Below are 18,489 nucleotides of genomic sequence, written 5' to 3'. Positions count from 1 at the left end.
AATATGACTGGTAATTGAGGAATGGGACGAAGCCAAAACAAGACTATTGTACTGATGGCAGTTGCATATGGCTCATGTTTTTTTCCTTAAGCCAGGAATGTGGTCTGCACACTCTTTATTCAGCTGGTTGCAAACTGAAAAGAATGGGTAACGCTCCCTTAGAAAAGGAATGTTGTCAAGAGGTATACATGCATAGAACATCGATTGAACACACATGCGCGTGCACCCGCATGAAACTGCATGTGAAATGTGAATTGGAGCCCAGCAGAAGGGCTTCTATTCAAAAAGGGGCCAATGGGAGAATAGATGGAGCAGGTCTAAACTGTAAAGTATGGCAGTGGGGTGTACAATAGTGACAGGGCGCACACACACCCGCCGAGGCCCAAGCCTCCTGATTGGGCGTGGTGGGGGGCAGTGTGGGAGGGTCACAAGGAAACAGAGCAGAGAAAAAAAGGGGAAAAAAGACAAATACAAAGTAAGAATCAGTTTTATCGCTTGCTGCCTTTTTCTTTTAAATCCACCAGGCATTTTCTTTTGTCTTGCTGCCTCTCTCTCTCTTAAAATTTAGCGCTAGATTCTTGAGGACATACTGCTGCTGTGGTTTAAATACCTGTCAACCTTCACGGCTCGAGGCCCTTACAAAATGTTGAATTTTCCCTTACAAATTACAAAATAATCTTACACCGTATTTTTTTTCAAACATGTTTATTTATGTAGTTTAACATGTTATATCGCATATGTGTTTCGTTATATCATATATATTGTCAATTAACATTTTGTTGTGAGATACTGAGTTGCTTGACATGAATGAGATAAATTATAAAAAAAGTTCAAAAATCAAGTAGCTTGGACATTCACTCTAGAGGAAAAAAATGCATGCAAATATAATTAAGTAGAATAATACATTTTCTTATTCAAATTATTAATTCATTTTCTGCATTAAATTATTGTTGGTAATATACTTATTAAAGGGATAACCACAAACATGTCTTTTTTAATTTTCTCCTTTTATACTTCCTTTTTTCCTCAACTTTTTTATACAACATAATAATTCGTAACATAATGCATTAAAACAAGAGAGCCGTTTGAGAGCCGGCTATCTTTAATGAGTTGAGCCGAAAAGCCGGTTCTCTAAAAAGAGACGGACTTCCTTTCACTACATAACTCCGAGGCGGGAGATGCATGCGCACAGTAGCATCAAACCGCTCGTTTTGTTTGCAACGAAAAAAAAACGATACAGAGATAGAGGCTACCGCGGCGAATTCTTTTGACCTGATTGATTTGAGCAAATCAAGGTAATTGGTCAGGCTCGGGCTAAGTCGGTCTTTAAAATTCACAGGCTTGGGTCGGGCTGGATCTTTTAAAGCCCAATTTTATATTGAGCTTAACCTAAGGTGTTAATTTTACAAAAGACAGGTGGATAAAGTTATTTTTTTTTCTCAGAGACCTGTAAGCAATATTACTTTAATTGCAACTGAACCCCAGTTAATTGTAAAGCGTTATGGGAAGTCTTCATTGACTTGAAAGGCGCTATATAAATGCAGACCATTTACATTTATAAATCGGACTGGCAGTGCAGATCAGGAGAGCCCTGAAAATACCAAATATATTTTTTGTGTGCAACAATTAAAATCATGTCATCTGTGATATTCTGTTGTAGTGTAATGTGCCATTCTTGGTTCTGAGTAATATTTATCCATCCATCCATTATTTGTGCCGCTTACCCTCACTGGGGTTGCAGGGATGAAGGAGCCCATCCGAGCTATCAACGGGGTGTGGGCAGGGGACACCCTGAACTGGTTGCCAGCCAGTCGCAGGGCAGCTGATGTTTGAGTAAAAATAATATTGCCATCCGAGATTGAATAATGATGATGATATATGTAAGGAATGAACACATAAAAGTAGCAGAAGAGCTGAAAGCTGCTGAGCAGTCAAGGAGATCATCTTCCTGCAGCTGGTACACCACAAAGGAGGGGAACAAACAGCTAAAAGAGTATGAATTACTCTTTGCAAGGAAGCAAAAATTGAATACAATCGTGATTTTGATACACTGAAGTTGTGGCCTAAATATTTGTTAGCAGGGCATGATATACTGTGTCAATCACTTTTGAGGGACTGTTTTTCAGCATTTTGTGATGGTGCTGATATGATCATCGCTCCAAGACACATTCTAGACAAAAGCAAAACACAGTTAGTTACTCAATAAAAAGATATCTTGCTTTCCCGAGCGAAGTTCAAATTTAAGTAAATGGTAATATAGAGGTGAGATCAGGCCTAAAAATTCAGTCCGGCCCCGACAAATTATCTTCATTTGAGGCACTAAGCCCAAAGACAACCTATCCATCTATCTATCTATCTATCTATCCATCTATCCTGGTCATATCCCTCGAGAGGGGTGACCGACAGCAAGACAAACATATACACAAAAACTAAGAAAATAAGAAAAGGGAAAAAGAAGCAAAAAACACACACAAACATTTTTTTGGGACCATGCCCAAACAAGTTAAGGACCTCGGCACCCAAGTTGGTCATGCTTTCGTCCCTCCAGATGAAACGGGACGAACCTGAATTTTCATATTGTATTATTATTTTAGTATATTTGTGAGCAGGAGGAGGAGGAAGGCTTAGACTATGATGCCACATAGGACAGTGCCATACAAACTAATGCCAGCAGCCATTGATCACGAGTGGAAAAATGCATTGGCAAAGCAAAACCACAAGCTTCGTCCTTTTTAAGCAGTCTTGCTGAGAAACATGACAACAATTCAAAGCATTTACAAGCATCTAAATTCAAGCACTTTTCAGACCTTGAAAACACCAAGAATTTCAAGCATTTTAATTGATTTCAATCACCCGTACAAACCCTGATTATATATGGAAAATATCCTTACCAGAATTGCAAGCCGCATTCCACACTATTTGTCATTTCGTTGACTTAATTACGCCTATGTACTCATCGATCTACCCTTCAAGATACTTTGTGAATATGCATAATGTGATTGTGTTTCTCGTTTTGACTGCTGATTCTGCTATGCTTAAGACACACTTATTTTTTATAGCGGATGAGTGATGATGACCTCATACTCATCTTCTTGTTCTTGAGGGAGACGACTGAACCTGTCTGTTGCACGGTGCATGCCATCGTACTGGCACTGCCACCCCTTTTCAAAGTTTCTTCATTTTCCACATCCTGAAGTTTTTAAGTTTTTCCTTGCCTTAATGTAATTTTCAGATCAAGGGATGTTGTGATGTTGGTCTGCGCTGTCGTTTGAGAGCTATGTGATGCACAAATAAACATGACTTGTTTCTATTTGGCATTTAGAATTGTTTGACGCGGAAAAAAGTAGGCATTTTTTTTTAATGTTTTTATACAGCACATTGAGTTGCAATGTTTTTCTTCCAAAAAGCTTTACAAACAAATTTAGATTGATTATTGATATTTGAGTATTTCACAGCCTCGACATAGCACGCTGCACTGACATTATATAGCCAACTTCACACCCACATATCTCTTACTGCTGTCAGAGAGTCCCAATTCTTCTGGGGTAGGGACGTATCACTTAATTATTTGAGCGGGCGCAAGTGTGGAGGCACTTTAACGCCTTTGCATGCGTGCCTTTGACCAGTCGCTGTCTCCCTACAAGGACAAAACAGGAATAACTGGAGCTGGGAGATTCATTTCAAACTATGAGCTCACGAGAGCCACGCCGTCAGATTACTCAACTGCATTGGCACCGTTGATGGGATTTGTTGCCCAGCAGCTGCAAGGACACCAGGCGCTCGGTTAAATTCACCGCATCTCATGGCCAGGGCGAGATACATAATGTTCGAGTGACTTAACATGTTAAGGGATGAAGTGGCTTTGTACGTCTGTGAGTTGAGCTCTGAGATTTAAGGCGTGTTGGTACACGGCTGAGAGAAACAACACAGGCGTGATAACAGTGCGAGCCGGTGACATCCCGACTCACACATACTTGTCAGACCAAGGCTGCCTGTGTCTTTCAACAAGCTGACTCTGAGCCAGTATATAAATTACATATTGACAACTGCTTTACCCTCAGTGCGGTTGCATGGACACTCATTCCAACTTTAGGAAATATATAACACTGATTGATTGAACAAACACAGCAAGTGGCTGAAAAGTCAGTGGACAATAATCTTGATAAGATCAGCAAGGATTGTTATACCTATACTATTAGCACAAGTACAGGACTGTCTCAGAAAATTAGAATACTGTGATAAAGTTCTTTATTTTCTGTAATGCAATTAAAAAAACAAAAATGTCATACATTCTGGATTCATTACACATCAACTGAACTATTTCAAGCCTTTTATTATTTGAATATTGCTGATTTTGGCTTACAGCTGAAAAAACTCAAAAATCCTATCTCAAAATATTAGAATACTTCCTCAGACCAAGTAAAAAAATAATTTTATAACAGCAAAACTAAATCAAACATTTGAAAATGTCCATCGATGCACTCAGTACTTGGTTGGGAATCCTTTTGCACGGATTACTGCATCAATCCGGCGTGGCATGGAGGCAATCAGCCTGTGGCATTGCTGAGGTGTTATTGATGCCCAGGATGCTTCGATAGCGGCCTTCAGCTCATTTGCATTTGTAGGTCTGGTGTCTTTCATCTTCTTCTTAACTATACCCCACAAATTCTCGATGGGGTTCAGGTCAGGGGAATTAGCAGGCCAATCAAGGACAGTGATGCCATGGTCAGTGCACCAGTTACTGGTGGTTTTGGCACTGTGGGCAGGTGCCGGATCATGCTGGAAAATGAAATCCTCATCTCCATAGATCTTTTCAGCAGATGGAAGCATGTAGTGCTCTAAAATCTCTTGGTACACAGTTGCATTTACTCTGGACTTGATGAAACACAGTGGACCAACACCAGCAGCTGACATGGCTCCCCAAACCATTGCTGACTGTGGGAACTTCACACTGGATTTCAAGCAACTTGGATTTTGCTCCTCTCCAGCCTTTCTCCAGACTCTGGCGCCTTGACTTCCAAATGAAATGCAAAACTTGCTTTTGTCTGAAAAGAGGACTTTGGACCACTCTGCAACTGTCCAGTGCTTCTTCTCCATAGCCCAAGTCAGACGCTTCTTCCGTTGTCTTGAGTTCAGAAGTGGCTTGACCATGGGAATACGGCTATTGTAGCCCATTTCCCGGACACGTCTGTGAACTGTGGCTTTTGATACCTGGACTCCAGCTTCAGCCCACTGTCTTTGAAGATCCCCCAAATTCTGGAAGCGGCTCTTCTTCACAATTTTGTTAAGGCTGCGGTCATCTCTCTTGGTTGTGCAGCGTTTACGGCCACATTTTTCCCTTCCAACAGACTTTTTGTGGATATGCTCTCAAACTGCACTCTGTGAACAGCCTGTTCTTTGAGAAATTTATTTTTGTGTCTTACCCTCCTGATGGAGGGTATCAATGATGGTCCTCTGGACAGCAGTCAGATCAGCAGTGATTTAGTTTACTGAACCAAGCTGAGTGTTTTTAAGGCTCAGGAAACCCTCGCAAGGTGTTTCGAGTTAATTAGATGATTCAGGTGATTAGTTGAATAGCCTACTTGTATACTTTTTCATGATATTCTAATATTTTGAGATAGGATTTTTGAGTTTTCTTAAGCTGTAAGCCAAATTCAGCAATATTAAAATAATAAAAGGCTTGAAATTGTTCAGTTGATGTGTAATGAATCCAGAATGTATGACATTTTTGTTTTTTTAATTGCATTACAGAAAATAAAGAACTTTATCACAATATTCTAATTTTCTGAGACAGTCCTGTAAGGTAACATTGGATAACACACGCTTGCTTCTTTGGGTTCCGTACATCTTGTAATCTACACTAAATAACCCATTACCTACAAAAGTAAATGGTCAACAGTCAGGGTGTTAAATAACCAAGCCCTCAATGCCTATGTGACATTATTGTAGTGTCAGCAATAAGGCTGCAACTAACAACTACTTTAACAGTCAACAAGTCACCCAGTCAAATAATCATATTATTATTAACTTTTGTTTGAATATAGCAAGGAAGAGATTCAATTATGTAATAAATGATAATAAACAAGAAAATGGTGACAGTGAAAAATACATATTTTATTGAACATGTGCCGGATCCGTACATAAACCAATGGAAATGCCAACTCTAGAACCAATAAGTCACAGGGATCAGTAAGAAGGGACATTAATCCTTAAATAAACCCTATTCCATTTTTTGAGACAGGCAAATAAACAATATATTTAAATCAAGTTAGTTTGTTTTCCATGTAAACCAAGAACAGACTCATTAACAACACTAGAATGGTGAAGAAAACAAATTTGATGTGCATTTTGTTAAGTACATTTATTGGTTGACCGCAAAGTCTGTAACAGAAGTACTTAATGATTATCAACTATTTGAAATCAAACGGTTTTAATAACTGACGTTAGTCATTTTCAACGTTTTAACAACTGACGCCTGTTTTTCAGACTGCATGCATTTAATTTTAAATACCTTTGTATGGCATAACGCCTATGCTCACTTTTATAATAAAATAAACATGTGTAAAATGTACAATGCATGTCATCCAAACCGTATCGGCTTGAACATGACTTGAATCTTACAAAGGCCTATCAGATTCCGTTTGGTTCAACTGTTTGACGTGCCCTTTTAATGTTAGTGCGTCACTGAGCTACTGCTAAGACACGCAAGGTCTGTTTCGCAAACTTTTCAAGTAGTCTTTTTATTCACTGTATCCAGGCTATATGCTTCTAAACTGTAGAAGTTTTGTTACACATAGTTGATGATGACGCCGCCATTTCTCCATCTTCATGTTAATGATCAACACAGAGATGCAATTGTGCATATAGAGAGATCTCGATGTTGAAAAACGTGACTGGCTCCAATCTTTGACAATGGAATTCATTGTTGACTATTTCTATAGTCGATTTTTGTTGACAACGTCAACTAATCATTCCAGCCCTTGTCAAAAAACTTTCAAATAAAAAGTCATCCCTATGGATTAGCTTATCTGCTCTCAAGATCCCTTCATACGTCTGATCCGAAAAAATGACAATGTAATTTCTGCTCCATTTATTTCCCATGCTGTGGCCAAGCTTTCTAATTCACTGGTTGAGTCCGCATAGACTCCACGCCCCTCGCCTCCCATGCTGAGCCAATATTGTGCTTAAATCTCATGCTCCGATTGTCCTGAAACAATACTGTATGGCACAATTAGATAGGCCGCGTAATTATAATGGCACCCTGTGTCCCTACAGATCACCCTTTGAACTGCTCAAATGTTTACGGTAGAAGAGGACCAAATATAAAACAACCCCCATTCCCTTCTCTTCCCCCACAATATAATGGAAATGTGTGCAACACATTTGGCGGCGAGTAGTGTAAACCACTTTTATTAACCTTTTAACCCAGAAATTATGGTACCACTTTATGGAACTGTTTTTTTCTTCTCAGGACCGATCTGAGTCATAAATGCAACAATGGATACTTATTTAACACACACAAATCTGTGGGGGGCAGCACGGCGGCGCAGTGGTTCTCGCATGTACGGCACAGTTCTGAGGTCATGAGATTGAACCTCCTGTGTGGAGTTTGCATGTTCTCCCCGTGCTTGCGTGGGTTTTATTACGGTTACTTCTCAAAAAACATACATGTTAGGTTAATTGGTCTGTCCAAATTGTCCCTAGGTGTGAATGAGTGAGCGAATTGTCCCTGTGTGCCTTGCGACTGGCTGGCAACTGGTGTCTCCTGCCCAATGCCAGAGGATGGCTGGGATGGGCTCCAGCAACCCCGCGACCCTACTGAGGATAAGCGATGCAGATAATGGATGGATGGATGGATGGAAATCCGTGGGCATGTTAATCAGTTTTGACACACTTTAATAAATGAAAAGGAACAAACCTTGATGGTTAGGCAAATTGTGGTTGGCTGACTGTTGAAAGCCCGGCCCAATAAGGTTGGTTTGTCTGTGATTGGTGGAACAGTCTATATTGTCCTGCTGAATGACAAAAAACAGGGGAGAAAAGTCAGATAAATAGTAGTTTCAATAAAAGGCCACGACACTTAAAGGCAAGTACATTTTACAGCAGATAACTACCCCAATTAAAATATAACCGCATCTCCATTGGGTAAAGATTGACAGTGGCAGTTGTATATACAGCAGACCAGATTGGTCAATTCAAGCTAATCCATTTCAGCATATCCCAATGAGAGCATAAAAATATCACGGGATAAGACCTCCTTTCTTATAATATTGAAGAGTTCGAGTATCCATGTCTTGTCTGTACGATTAAAAGGCTTTATTCAGACGGCCTGCGTGCTTCTGGTAAGGCGCCACAGTAAACAGTACAAACTATCCTTATTCAAACACCAAGGTCCTTTGACCGTTGCTTTGTCCTGTTGGTCTGCAATGCACACCGAGTACAATATCTCACAAAAGCACTTCCTTATTCTGTGCTACTGCAGATGTCATGTCATGGGATCAGTCAGCAGGCTAACTACGTTTACAGGTAAGCAATCATTTTACAACTAAAATAGCGCAATGCAAAGAGATGGAGAAGAAATCAAACACTTGGAATGAAAAGAAAATGCCAACTGACTTTTCTGAAGAATAAGTAATAACAATTTAAAAAAAAAACAATTGCATGATTGATAAGTTGATTCTGTTTTAACTACAGGACGAGTGCAAAGGAGATTTCATGAGATCAGGGTTCGTATATTTTTTTCATGGACAAACTCAAGCACTTTTTAAGTACTTCAAAGCCAATTCTCCAATTTCCCCAGTACCCAGCATCTTAATCTCTTCACCGGTCCATTTGGGCACTATTGCACGAGGGATATGATAGGGCGTAGAGGGCAAGAAATCTTCACACGACAACACCATAAAAACCAATGCCAGCTGCTGTTGGTCAGAATGGTAGAAGAAATGCAATGGCAAAGCAAAGCCACCAAAGCAGGCACGTCAGCATAATTTTTAAGCAAAGTTTTTAATCACTTATCACGTGGTCTAACAAGTCAGATTGCCAGCAAACATGCCAACAACTTCAAGCATGTAAAACCATTTCGCCCAAAATTCAAGCACTTTTCAATAATTGTAAACCTAAAATTAAAATTCAAACATTTTCAAGGATTTCAACTACCTGTTAAAACCCTGTGGGATGCCAGTTCCTTATAGACTCATTTGTTGTGGTTTAGACTACCGCATCATTGTAACTATCAATTAAATTATGTTGCTGCTCTTTGATTTTCAGTTCCTTTGGGGATAATCTGTTTTTTTCTGACCTGGAAGAATAATTATAAAGCAGGGGCTTAGTGGAGGGCTTTAGGTAGGGATGGAATTTTCTTATCTGGGAACCCCTCTCCCTGCCCTTGCAAGTTTAACATCAATTGATGCCTTTTTACCTTATTTTGAGTATCTACTAAAGTTGGAACTAAACAGTGATACATTCCCTCTTTTGTTGTTTTTTTACTGTAATACAATAGGTTTTATTGGTTTAAACGAATAACGCGGTATAATGCTTGTGTATCCTAGAAGCAAAATAGGGACACTGGTTTTCAACTTCGGGACAATGGTAGGCATAAAGCATTCAATATTGTTTTCTACAAAAGTCCACTTGAGTAGGGTTTGGCCATTTAACTCAGTCTGCAGTGAACCTATGGGTCAATAAGTGTTTGCAACTCTCAATGTGGAACATGCCACTGGAGTCTTTAATCCTATGTTGAAAAACACGTAAATTAAATACAGAATTTAATAAAAGATTCTATCAAATCCACATGTTTTAATAGGGCAGGGAATCGATTAAAATAAATGTACTGATTAATCTCAGTTTTGAAATAAATGAATCGCGATTAAATCCAGATTTTACAAATGGCAGTAAATATGAAAAAAATGTGCACATAAAAATAAGATAACATTTATTATGCCAAATGGTATAGGCCTATACCAAGTACAGTAAACGTGCATACAGATTGTAATGCAAAAGATAGCTTTCATAACAAAGATATTCAAATACTTTATGTTAACACTGTTGAACAGTAAATTTGATGCAAAGCTGTCGTAAATATTTTAACAAAGGCATACCAAGTAAAGGATAAGTGCATAAATAATAATATAATAATAATAATTTCCTTGTATTGTCATTCTGTGTAACAATGTACACAGAACGAAATGTCGATTGCACCTGACCCGTTGTAGCGAGCCGATGCAGCCGCAGCCAACAGAGGGCGCCGCCGACCACTTTTTAAGTCTTAGGAATGACTCGGCCGGGGCGCGAACCACCGACCTCCCAGTCTCAAAGCGGGCGCCTTACCATCTAGGCTACTGAGCTGGTAAGCTTGTGGTATCAAAGATACATCTTCAATAAACAAAATATTCAAGTTTTTTATGTAATAAACATTGTACAACATCCATCTCTTGCACCAAACCGATCCAAAGTTGTTTGTCGAGGTTTGCTGTCTGACTGTACTACTGTACCGGGGTGCTTAGCTTTTAAGTGATACATCAGGGAAGAAGTGCACCGACGGTAATCAAATTCAGCTTTGCAACGCATACATATCACTTTCGCTTTGTCAATATTCCCATCGGGCAATGTTTTAAACGGTCCGCTTAAACTTGTTTACTTTCTCTTTTCCATCGCTAGCATGCTACGCTACTTTAGCCTTAGAAAGGGAAAGCGACTCTTCTTCATTTGTTGGATCAGCGCGGCTTGACACCCAGGGGCGTGCCCAAGGAGGAATTTTAATTGCGTTAATATATTTTCACGCAGTAAATTGAAGGTTATGACGCAAATCATTAATGCAACATTTTTCGCAGCCCTACTATTTAATACATAGCCTATTTACTGTTTTTATATGTTTTTATTAGTGTGCCACACTGAGCAGATTAGAATCCACCAGGTACAAGTGTCATAGTAGAGGTCTGCATGGATAAGGGCAAGTTCCAAATAAATACATTTCACTTACAGGTTAGATTCTCTTTTGTAGATCGGTAATATGGTTTACAATTTTTTAAAGAAGATCCACAACTGTTTTATTTTTACCATTGGATGTGTTTGCACAAAAATAATTATTTACCTTTTTCCCAAGCTCTTCACAGCCTTGACCTATAGCAGAACTTAGCCTCAGGGGTGTCTGGTTATAAAGATGTATAAGGAATGAACATCATAAAGAGCAAATGTTGCCCTTTCATCCTGGTGTAGCTCCCCCCGTCATCTATTGTAGGGAACAGACTGCACAAGCCATCTTTACACTTAATGAGACAAGCAATGCTGGTAGCCAATCATTTGTCTCAAGTTTAAGCTCTGTTGGTCAGGCTGAAAGTTTCTTAATGAGACTTGCATCACTGTGATGTAAAATGATAATGAAAGCCAACAGTGCATCACTTAACTTGCACATCCCAAATCACCATGATTGACACGCACTGCCTGTAGGTTCAGCTACCAGTCTGTGACTGATCCGTTAGCCAGTCATCCAAGCAGCATTACAACACTTGCTGACTGAGGTTGGTACAGTATAAATTCGAAGAGTGTGCGCAATCAGGTCATTCTTCAACTTCGATGAGCAAAAACAGAGACTATAACCCATTGATGTTTCCTTCTTTTAATGTAGGGGTGCGCCACATTGGGTTAAAAAATGTGGTCAGAGGCCTGGGCTCCATGACATTTTCTCATTTGCATTTATGAATAAATATGCATGCAGACATCTACCTGTTACCTTTCTTGTTACATTTCTAAATAAATTAGTTTAACCAAATTAGTTTTGAAACACTTACAGTATTTTTTCGCACTGTAAGGCGCACCAAAAAGCCTTCCGTTTTTGGAAAAGCTGACCATGCGCCTTATTGTACAATGCGCCTTATAAATGGATCAATATTGAGTCACAACAGGTCTAGCAAATACGGTAAGCAGCCGCCGACTGCATGCTGGGATATATATACACCGGCATTTCATTTCCTATCCAATGTGTCAATCATCATTTGAATCAGTCACTAATGGCTCAAGTTATTTAGGGTTAAAGGAGGCGGGTCCTTTTTAGCATTGAAAGGGTCATCAAGGCTAAGGCGGGGTAAAACAAAGCCTGCTGTAGGCCGAAAAAGTTGTGAATCACAAGTTTGGTTAGTCTAATGCTTGGAGGAAATGATTTTACTGGTCTGTTTATTTGTAAACGTGAATTATGAGGCTAAACAGACAGCTAGCAACGTCCATCGATGCAGATGCTTTCCAGCAGATTTTTATTTTTCCCTTTTTTAAAAAAATGTATTTGTAGGCTTTATTGCGTGTTTTGGGGTACCTACATTTGTAGGTGTATGAACCCTGTTTCTGTATGTTACTGTTAAAGACAGAGACGCTATACTGGGGGCGCGAGTGGCTCAGGAGGTAGAGCGCTCGTCTTGGGATCGAGATCGCAGTTCGAATCCAGGCTCCTCCGTGTTACATGTTGAAGTGTCCTTGGGTCAGACACTGAACCCCTAATACCCTCAATATGCAGGTTAGCGCCTTACATGGCTGCACGGCCGCTATTGGGAAATGTGAAGCACACTGTAAAGCGCTTTGGGAAGTCATTGACTTGAAAAGCGCTATAGAAATGCAGATCATTTCATTTCATTTACATTTTTTACAAGGTTGGATTTATTACAATCAGGGATGTAAGAAGACAATGGTTGCGTATTATGATCGAATGTGTTGGCTTCAAGACGACGTCTTCGGTGAACTACCCCGGCTTTATATCTTATTTCAGACTGATCGGGACGTTTCTTTGATGAGTATATTTTTAAATGGTAGGCATATCTTGAATGACAAGAGTTTAAGTGTTCTAATGAGATGTGGCATGACGTATTTCAGTGACTGGTGACATTGTACAGACACAGTCTCTTAGCAGTCCGGCAGCCCGCCGTTAAGGGGTTTATTAAGTTTGAGTGACTTATCTGACTGTTTTGTTGATGTTCCTACTGTAGCATCTCATATTCCGGTGCGCCTTATGTAAGGAAAATATATCACAGAAGACTATTTTGGGGGGTGCGCCTTATAATCCGGTGTGCCTTGTCGTGCAGAAATTAGGTTAAAATTAAAGAAAAAAAAAAGGAAGCCCCTGTTTTAAGCACTTCATTTGATTATGAGCTATGTAGTATTTATGTTGCATTTTTTGTGGTATTACCAGAGTAGCATTTATGTAAAAATTCCGTAGTACTATTTTTCTAGTTTTTCTGTGGTAAGATATTTTTTAATTAAGGCAAAATACCATTATTATCATATTTTTTCCCTATTTTAAGTACTAAGTTTGATTTTTCGGTTTGTAGCATTTCTGTAGTGTGTTTGAAGTCTTTCTGAAATAGTATTTTTGTTGTATTACTGTAGTTGTATTTCTGCAGTAAATTTAATATTAAGTTTAGTTTACAGTTTATTCAGTAGACTGAAAAAAATCGCTAACCAGATAGTGAAGGTGCTGTATCTGAGTCAGATCAGGAAGTTTCTCCTGCTACTAGTAATTATGGAAACCATAACTATCTGTTTTATGTGGGGGAGCAAAGCCGTACCCAAAAAAGCTGCCTGGAAGTAATGGGCGCCGCCAGGCTGTACTTGCCCAAGATAACACCACAGGTAGTGGTGCCCCTACGACCCTGACGAGTAAGGGATCCGATGTGAGCCTTAAGTAGTTTTGTAGAATTTGTGTCATAGTATTTTTGTAGTGGACAGTAGTAGTAATAGAATTTTGGTAGTTCTGTTTCTACTATTTATATATATTGTCATAATCTTATAATTAATTTTTGCTTCTTTTGGTTCTGCTGGCCAGATTAAAAAGCCTATTGTCATAACAATTGAAATGCGGATGTAGGGACACAGGGTGCCAGTATAATTACACGGCCTATCTAATTGTGCCATACAGTATTGTTTCATAACATTGAGTTCAAAGACCAGCCAGGAAATGTTAGGAATTACTATGCAGAATTGCTTCTGAAGGCTGTTTTTCTCGCATCAAAACCATCATTTATATTTATTTTGGATTTCAAAGTTTAAACAGATGCTCAAGTGAAGCCAGAGAGTTTTGGGCATTGACAGAACAATCCATTTTATTAAATTACCTGATAATTAGGATGGTGCAGGAAATAATCAGGACATCCAGCCACTGCCATGCTTCGAGTTTCTGGAAGACCAAGCTGCAGAAGGAAATAAAGAAATTAGGTCACCAAACAGTAATGCATTTTTTAACCCTGGAAAACAAAATAAAGCATGAGGTATAATAAACCTTTGTGATCAAAACTCTTTAAATTGCATCCAGTTAAAATGCTCTTAAAATCCCGCAAAAGTTACCTGCACTTTTTAAAACAATGCTTCAGAACTTGCGTTTAGAAAAGACACACAACACAGCTATAATAAAGTATTTCAACTTTTTTTGCATGAATATCCTCATTACTTTTTGGTGCAGCTACCACTGGGCAAACACCTCTCAATGCTAACCCTAAAATACACTGCAGGCATCTCCCCAGGTCTTAAGTTAGATCCTAGGGGTAAATTTGGAGTCAAGCTGTTCATACGCAATACTATAAGTCCTCATATGGCTCAGTTCATGACCCCTTTTGGTATTCCCAAAATATGACCTGCCGTTAATTACAACTAATTTTAGCATAAGTGTAAGTGAGAATGTGTGTTTATTTTTACGAGGCTCCACACATCTGTGAATGCACGGTATGTGTGTGTGTCGATCGGGATGTTTGGACGTGGCTATGTGGGGGTGTGTAAACCACCGTTTAGAGCACTTTAATGCTATTTGAGAAGCTTTTTTAAAGGTTGTGCAATTAACACCATGGAGTTATTTACTCGCAGATTGCATCCCAACCTACCAAGCAACTAGTATTCACAGCCACTTTTTAAAAAAAGAAGATGAGTACTTTAATATAAATTAAATATCAGAATAACTCTACCTAAGCTACGTCTTCTAAAATTAAATATAAGAAAAAGTTCAGAGCTCATCTCAAAAGTTATATTGTACAGGGGCTACTGTATTTTCCGCACTATAATGCGCACCGCCAGTAATAGTCTTTTGAGATATTTTTTTTCTAAATATATATATATATATATATATATATATATATATATATATATAAGTAAGGGCTAGGGTTTCACTAAAACAGATAAGTACCATATTTGTGCATTGAATGATCGGTTGAATTTAATCACTGATAACGGTTGCAAAAAATGTATGATGCAGAAATTGAACCACGATCGCGGCAGGGATCTATCGACTAGTCTCCTCAGAACACAGACGAGACTTGAAAAAGCAATAGGCTTCATCGCACTATTGTTAAGTCACAGTACCACATTGTTGATGTTATGATGTAGCTGGGCGTCGAGAATATTGTCAAACGCCGCCTCGCAAAGTCCTAACGAAGTGCACGAGATTCTGAACTCAAGTAAGGGAAAGGCATGGTGGTAAGTAATTCGGTCGTCCTGAAAGATATTTATAAACCCATGGCCGCACATATTAGACAAAGTTTGTCACTTAAAATGCTTAGTTTGCGCTGAGAAAAAGTGTAACCAAATTTTATACCAATTCGTAATCAGTATCCGTTTTCTCATTTCTCTATTTGTATTGGGTACAGTGAATAAAAATAGTGTGACAATGAAATCTCTTTTCCATCTGTGTTCTTGGTAGCCTGGTGATTGGTATTCGGCGCTCCTACCGCCGCTATCCTGGTTTGATCCCTGTTATCATACAAGTGTGGACAGCCTTAAAAATTGACTAATCAAAAATTGCACAAATATGGGAATATACAGATATGAATTCCAATTTTATCGGCAGATAAGGTACAACGGATTATAAAGCCCATGTTCAAATTTCTAGCCAATTGAGCGTTTTTAACTTTATTGTTCGGAAAATACAGAACTTCTTACCCCAAAGATACCATGTTTCTTATATACGTTTAGCTGCCTTTTTCTGTTGCCTGTACAAAAAGTCTAACTGAAATACGACTATCCACAGTGTCCTGTAAAATCCGGGTAAACTAAAGTACACTATACTGAGTTTTTCCGTCACGTGACCCAATTTTTTCCCCTTCCAAGAAATCTAGAGAACATTCGATATTTTAGAACATCCAAAAGTGCTGGAAAATAATGATCAAACCATGAATGAAATCTAAACAAAGAACTTGGCAATGGTTTACCAACGATGACTGAATGGGCTTCCTTGTAATGAGTGTGCATCAGCATGTTTGTGCGTTGCTGTATAAATGCTTGTGTGGTCTGGCCAGCTGGCATGCAAGGACGGCTCATCATTTACACATTATTTACAGACACAAATACAAAACAAAGTAACATTAGCCTAAACTCTTCAGGCGGTTCCTCATTAGAAGGCTGCATTTGGATTGCATGTTTATCAAGAGTCACAAGTTGCTATTAACGAACAAAATAAAACGAAAGAAAAAGGTTAAAAAAGCTGAAAAAATAAATAAAAACTAATTTCCCATTGCACAGTGCATTTTTGGATCGGCTCAGTTTGTCTGATATACATTTGAAAATACCCATGGGTGAAATTAGATCAGTTATACATTTTGAAACATAGAAGAAAAAAAGCAAGACTAACTTGGGTTTACTTTTCAGAAAGTCTTACATATTTAATTTCAGGATAATGGCTCTTTGATGATTGCTGTTTTCTGAACAGACTTCTGATCCTAACCCAGTTGTGTGGGACATTACCAAGAATCCAACTGAAATATGGTGATTCTACCCTTGAGTGAGGAATCTAATCAACACATCATACTTAGAGACGGAAAAATGAAACAGCAGATGCTGGGAATCAACTCGTTTATTCCATCTCAAGGTGAATTTACTGATGCTGATCCACATTTATGCCTCCCAAAGTACATGTATAATATCACAAGGTGATGAGGTTTGATGAGACGTCAAAGGCTAGTCTAGAACCATCACTATTTTAAGTAAAGCAAGATTAAAATGATAGATATTAACCTCTATGAATGTCATGAAAAACACTGCTTTAAACCTTGACAAATGTAATATCACCCAGAGTGAATTGGTCAAAATTGTGGGTGTCACATTTGACCCCAATCTGTCTTTTCAGTCACAAATTAAGAATATTACTATGATAGCTTTGTTTCCCATCTTTGCAGCATTTGCAAAACATCTTCCTATGTTGTCGCAGTCTGTTGCTGAGAATATAATGTGTTTGTAACCTCCCATCTTGATTACTGTCATGTACTACTACTCTTTAGTCTACTAATGTCTAGTATCAAAAGCTTGCAGCTGGTAAAAAATGCTAAAACAAGGATTTTGACTACGACAAGAAAGTTTGATTACATTATCCCACTTTTTGATGACCTGCACTGGATTCCTGTCAGTTTAACATGTGATTTTAAGGTTCTGTTATTATACAAAATTTTCCATCGACTTGCCCCCTCATGTCTTTCACATTTATTTCCCCCTATGTTCCTGCTCAGTCTACTAGTGATTCCAAGTGCCAAGAAAGCCACAGTTTCTTGAGCATTCTCCATTCGGGCCCAGGTGTGGTGAAATGGTCTGCCCTCTGAGATTCGATTACTCAGTGAAGGTGTTAAAATATATGGGCTTTAAACACACTTGTATTCAATAATGAATGATTTTGACCACATATTTTTGTCATCTTGTCCTTGAGGGAGAAGGATAAATGTGGTTGTTGCATGATGCATGCATTTAGAGCCATCATAGCTGCACTTGGACCTGATGTATCCAGTGCATCAGTCAAGATTTTGGGACCGGAAGCTGTGGACTTGAAATATTATGCAATTAAAAAAAAAAGCCAAGTTGATGACGTCTGTGTATTGTCTGTCCTTGCAAGATCTTTTGTAGCATGGTCATTATGGAAGGGGGATTACCTCATGTGCCACCCGCTTTCAAGAGTTTTTCCTTGCACTTGTGTAGGTTTAAATCATGGGGATGTGGTAATGGTGGTCTGTGCAAGCCTCTGAGACTTCTGTAATAAGGGCTATTTAAATAAATCAAAAACTTGACTGTAGAGGGCAGCTAAACAATAACATGTTCAATTAACCAACGATGAACAGCACACGTGAAAAATTCACATTCTTTGTAGCAGTGGGGGAAATCGTCGTCATTATATTATGTTATTTGAAATAACATAATGACGACATGATTTATATTCAATAAGTTACTTATTTCTAAAATACTGTTTCTAAAGGACAATGGCAGATACACAAACCTCAGAGTAATATAGATGGAGGTCCAAACAAATTTTTCAGTTGAAGTTTTAGTTGTCACTTGTCCTGTCACCTGTGTTTTTTCTTTCTTATTTAGTTCTCTGCCTTCCTCTCATTATATTTAAATTTTGTACCTTCCGTTTTTACAAATGAAGGACAAAACTTCAAAAGATACGTAAACAAGAGTTCAAGTTAATTAAAAAGTAGAAGAACAAATACAGTGAAACAGAACCTGATTAAAATGCAAAAGCAAATAATTTAGCACTGAGTTACT

At 38.6% G+C, this 18,489-nt stretch overlaps 1 protein-coding gene across 4 annotated transcripts in view; it reads right to left on the bottom strand.

Moving 5' to 3' along the window:
- Positions 1 to 18,489, bottom strand: part of LOC148371665 (growth factor receptor-bound protein 10-like) — a 147,061-nt gene that overhangs the window by 94,263 nt on the left and 34,309 nt on the right. Inside the window, exons 2-3 of one of the 4 annotated variants that reach the window (XM_088326211.1) lie at positions 14,094 to 14,155; positions 7,919 to 8,015 (exon numbers count right to left, since the gene is read on the bottom strand). In XM_088326211.1, coding sequence (XP_088182337.1) covers positions 7,919 to 8,015; positions 14,094 to 14,144 — 148 coding nt within the window. In that variant the 5' untranslated portion in view covers positions 14,145 to 14,155. Of the gene's footprint in view, positions 1 to 7,918; positions 8,016 to 14,093; positions 14,169 to 18,489 lie in introns of those variants that run through there. The other 3 variants (XM_088326210.1, XM_088326212.1, XM_088326213.1) reach the window with 3 other exon arrangements.

The sequence above is a fragment of the Urocampus carinirostris genome, chromosome 2 (assembly GCF_059441175.1).
Source record: "Urocampus carinirostris isolate Australia breed hairy pipefish chromosome 2, RoL_Ucar_1.0, whole genome shotgun sequence".
Taxonomy (NCBI): Eukaryota; Metazoa; Chordata; class Actinopteri; order Syngnathiformes; family Syngnathidae; genus Urocampus; species Urocampus carinirostris.
The sequence above is the reverse complement of the archived record's forward strand: the minus strand, read 5'-3'. Positions and strand labels throughout refer to the sequence as shown.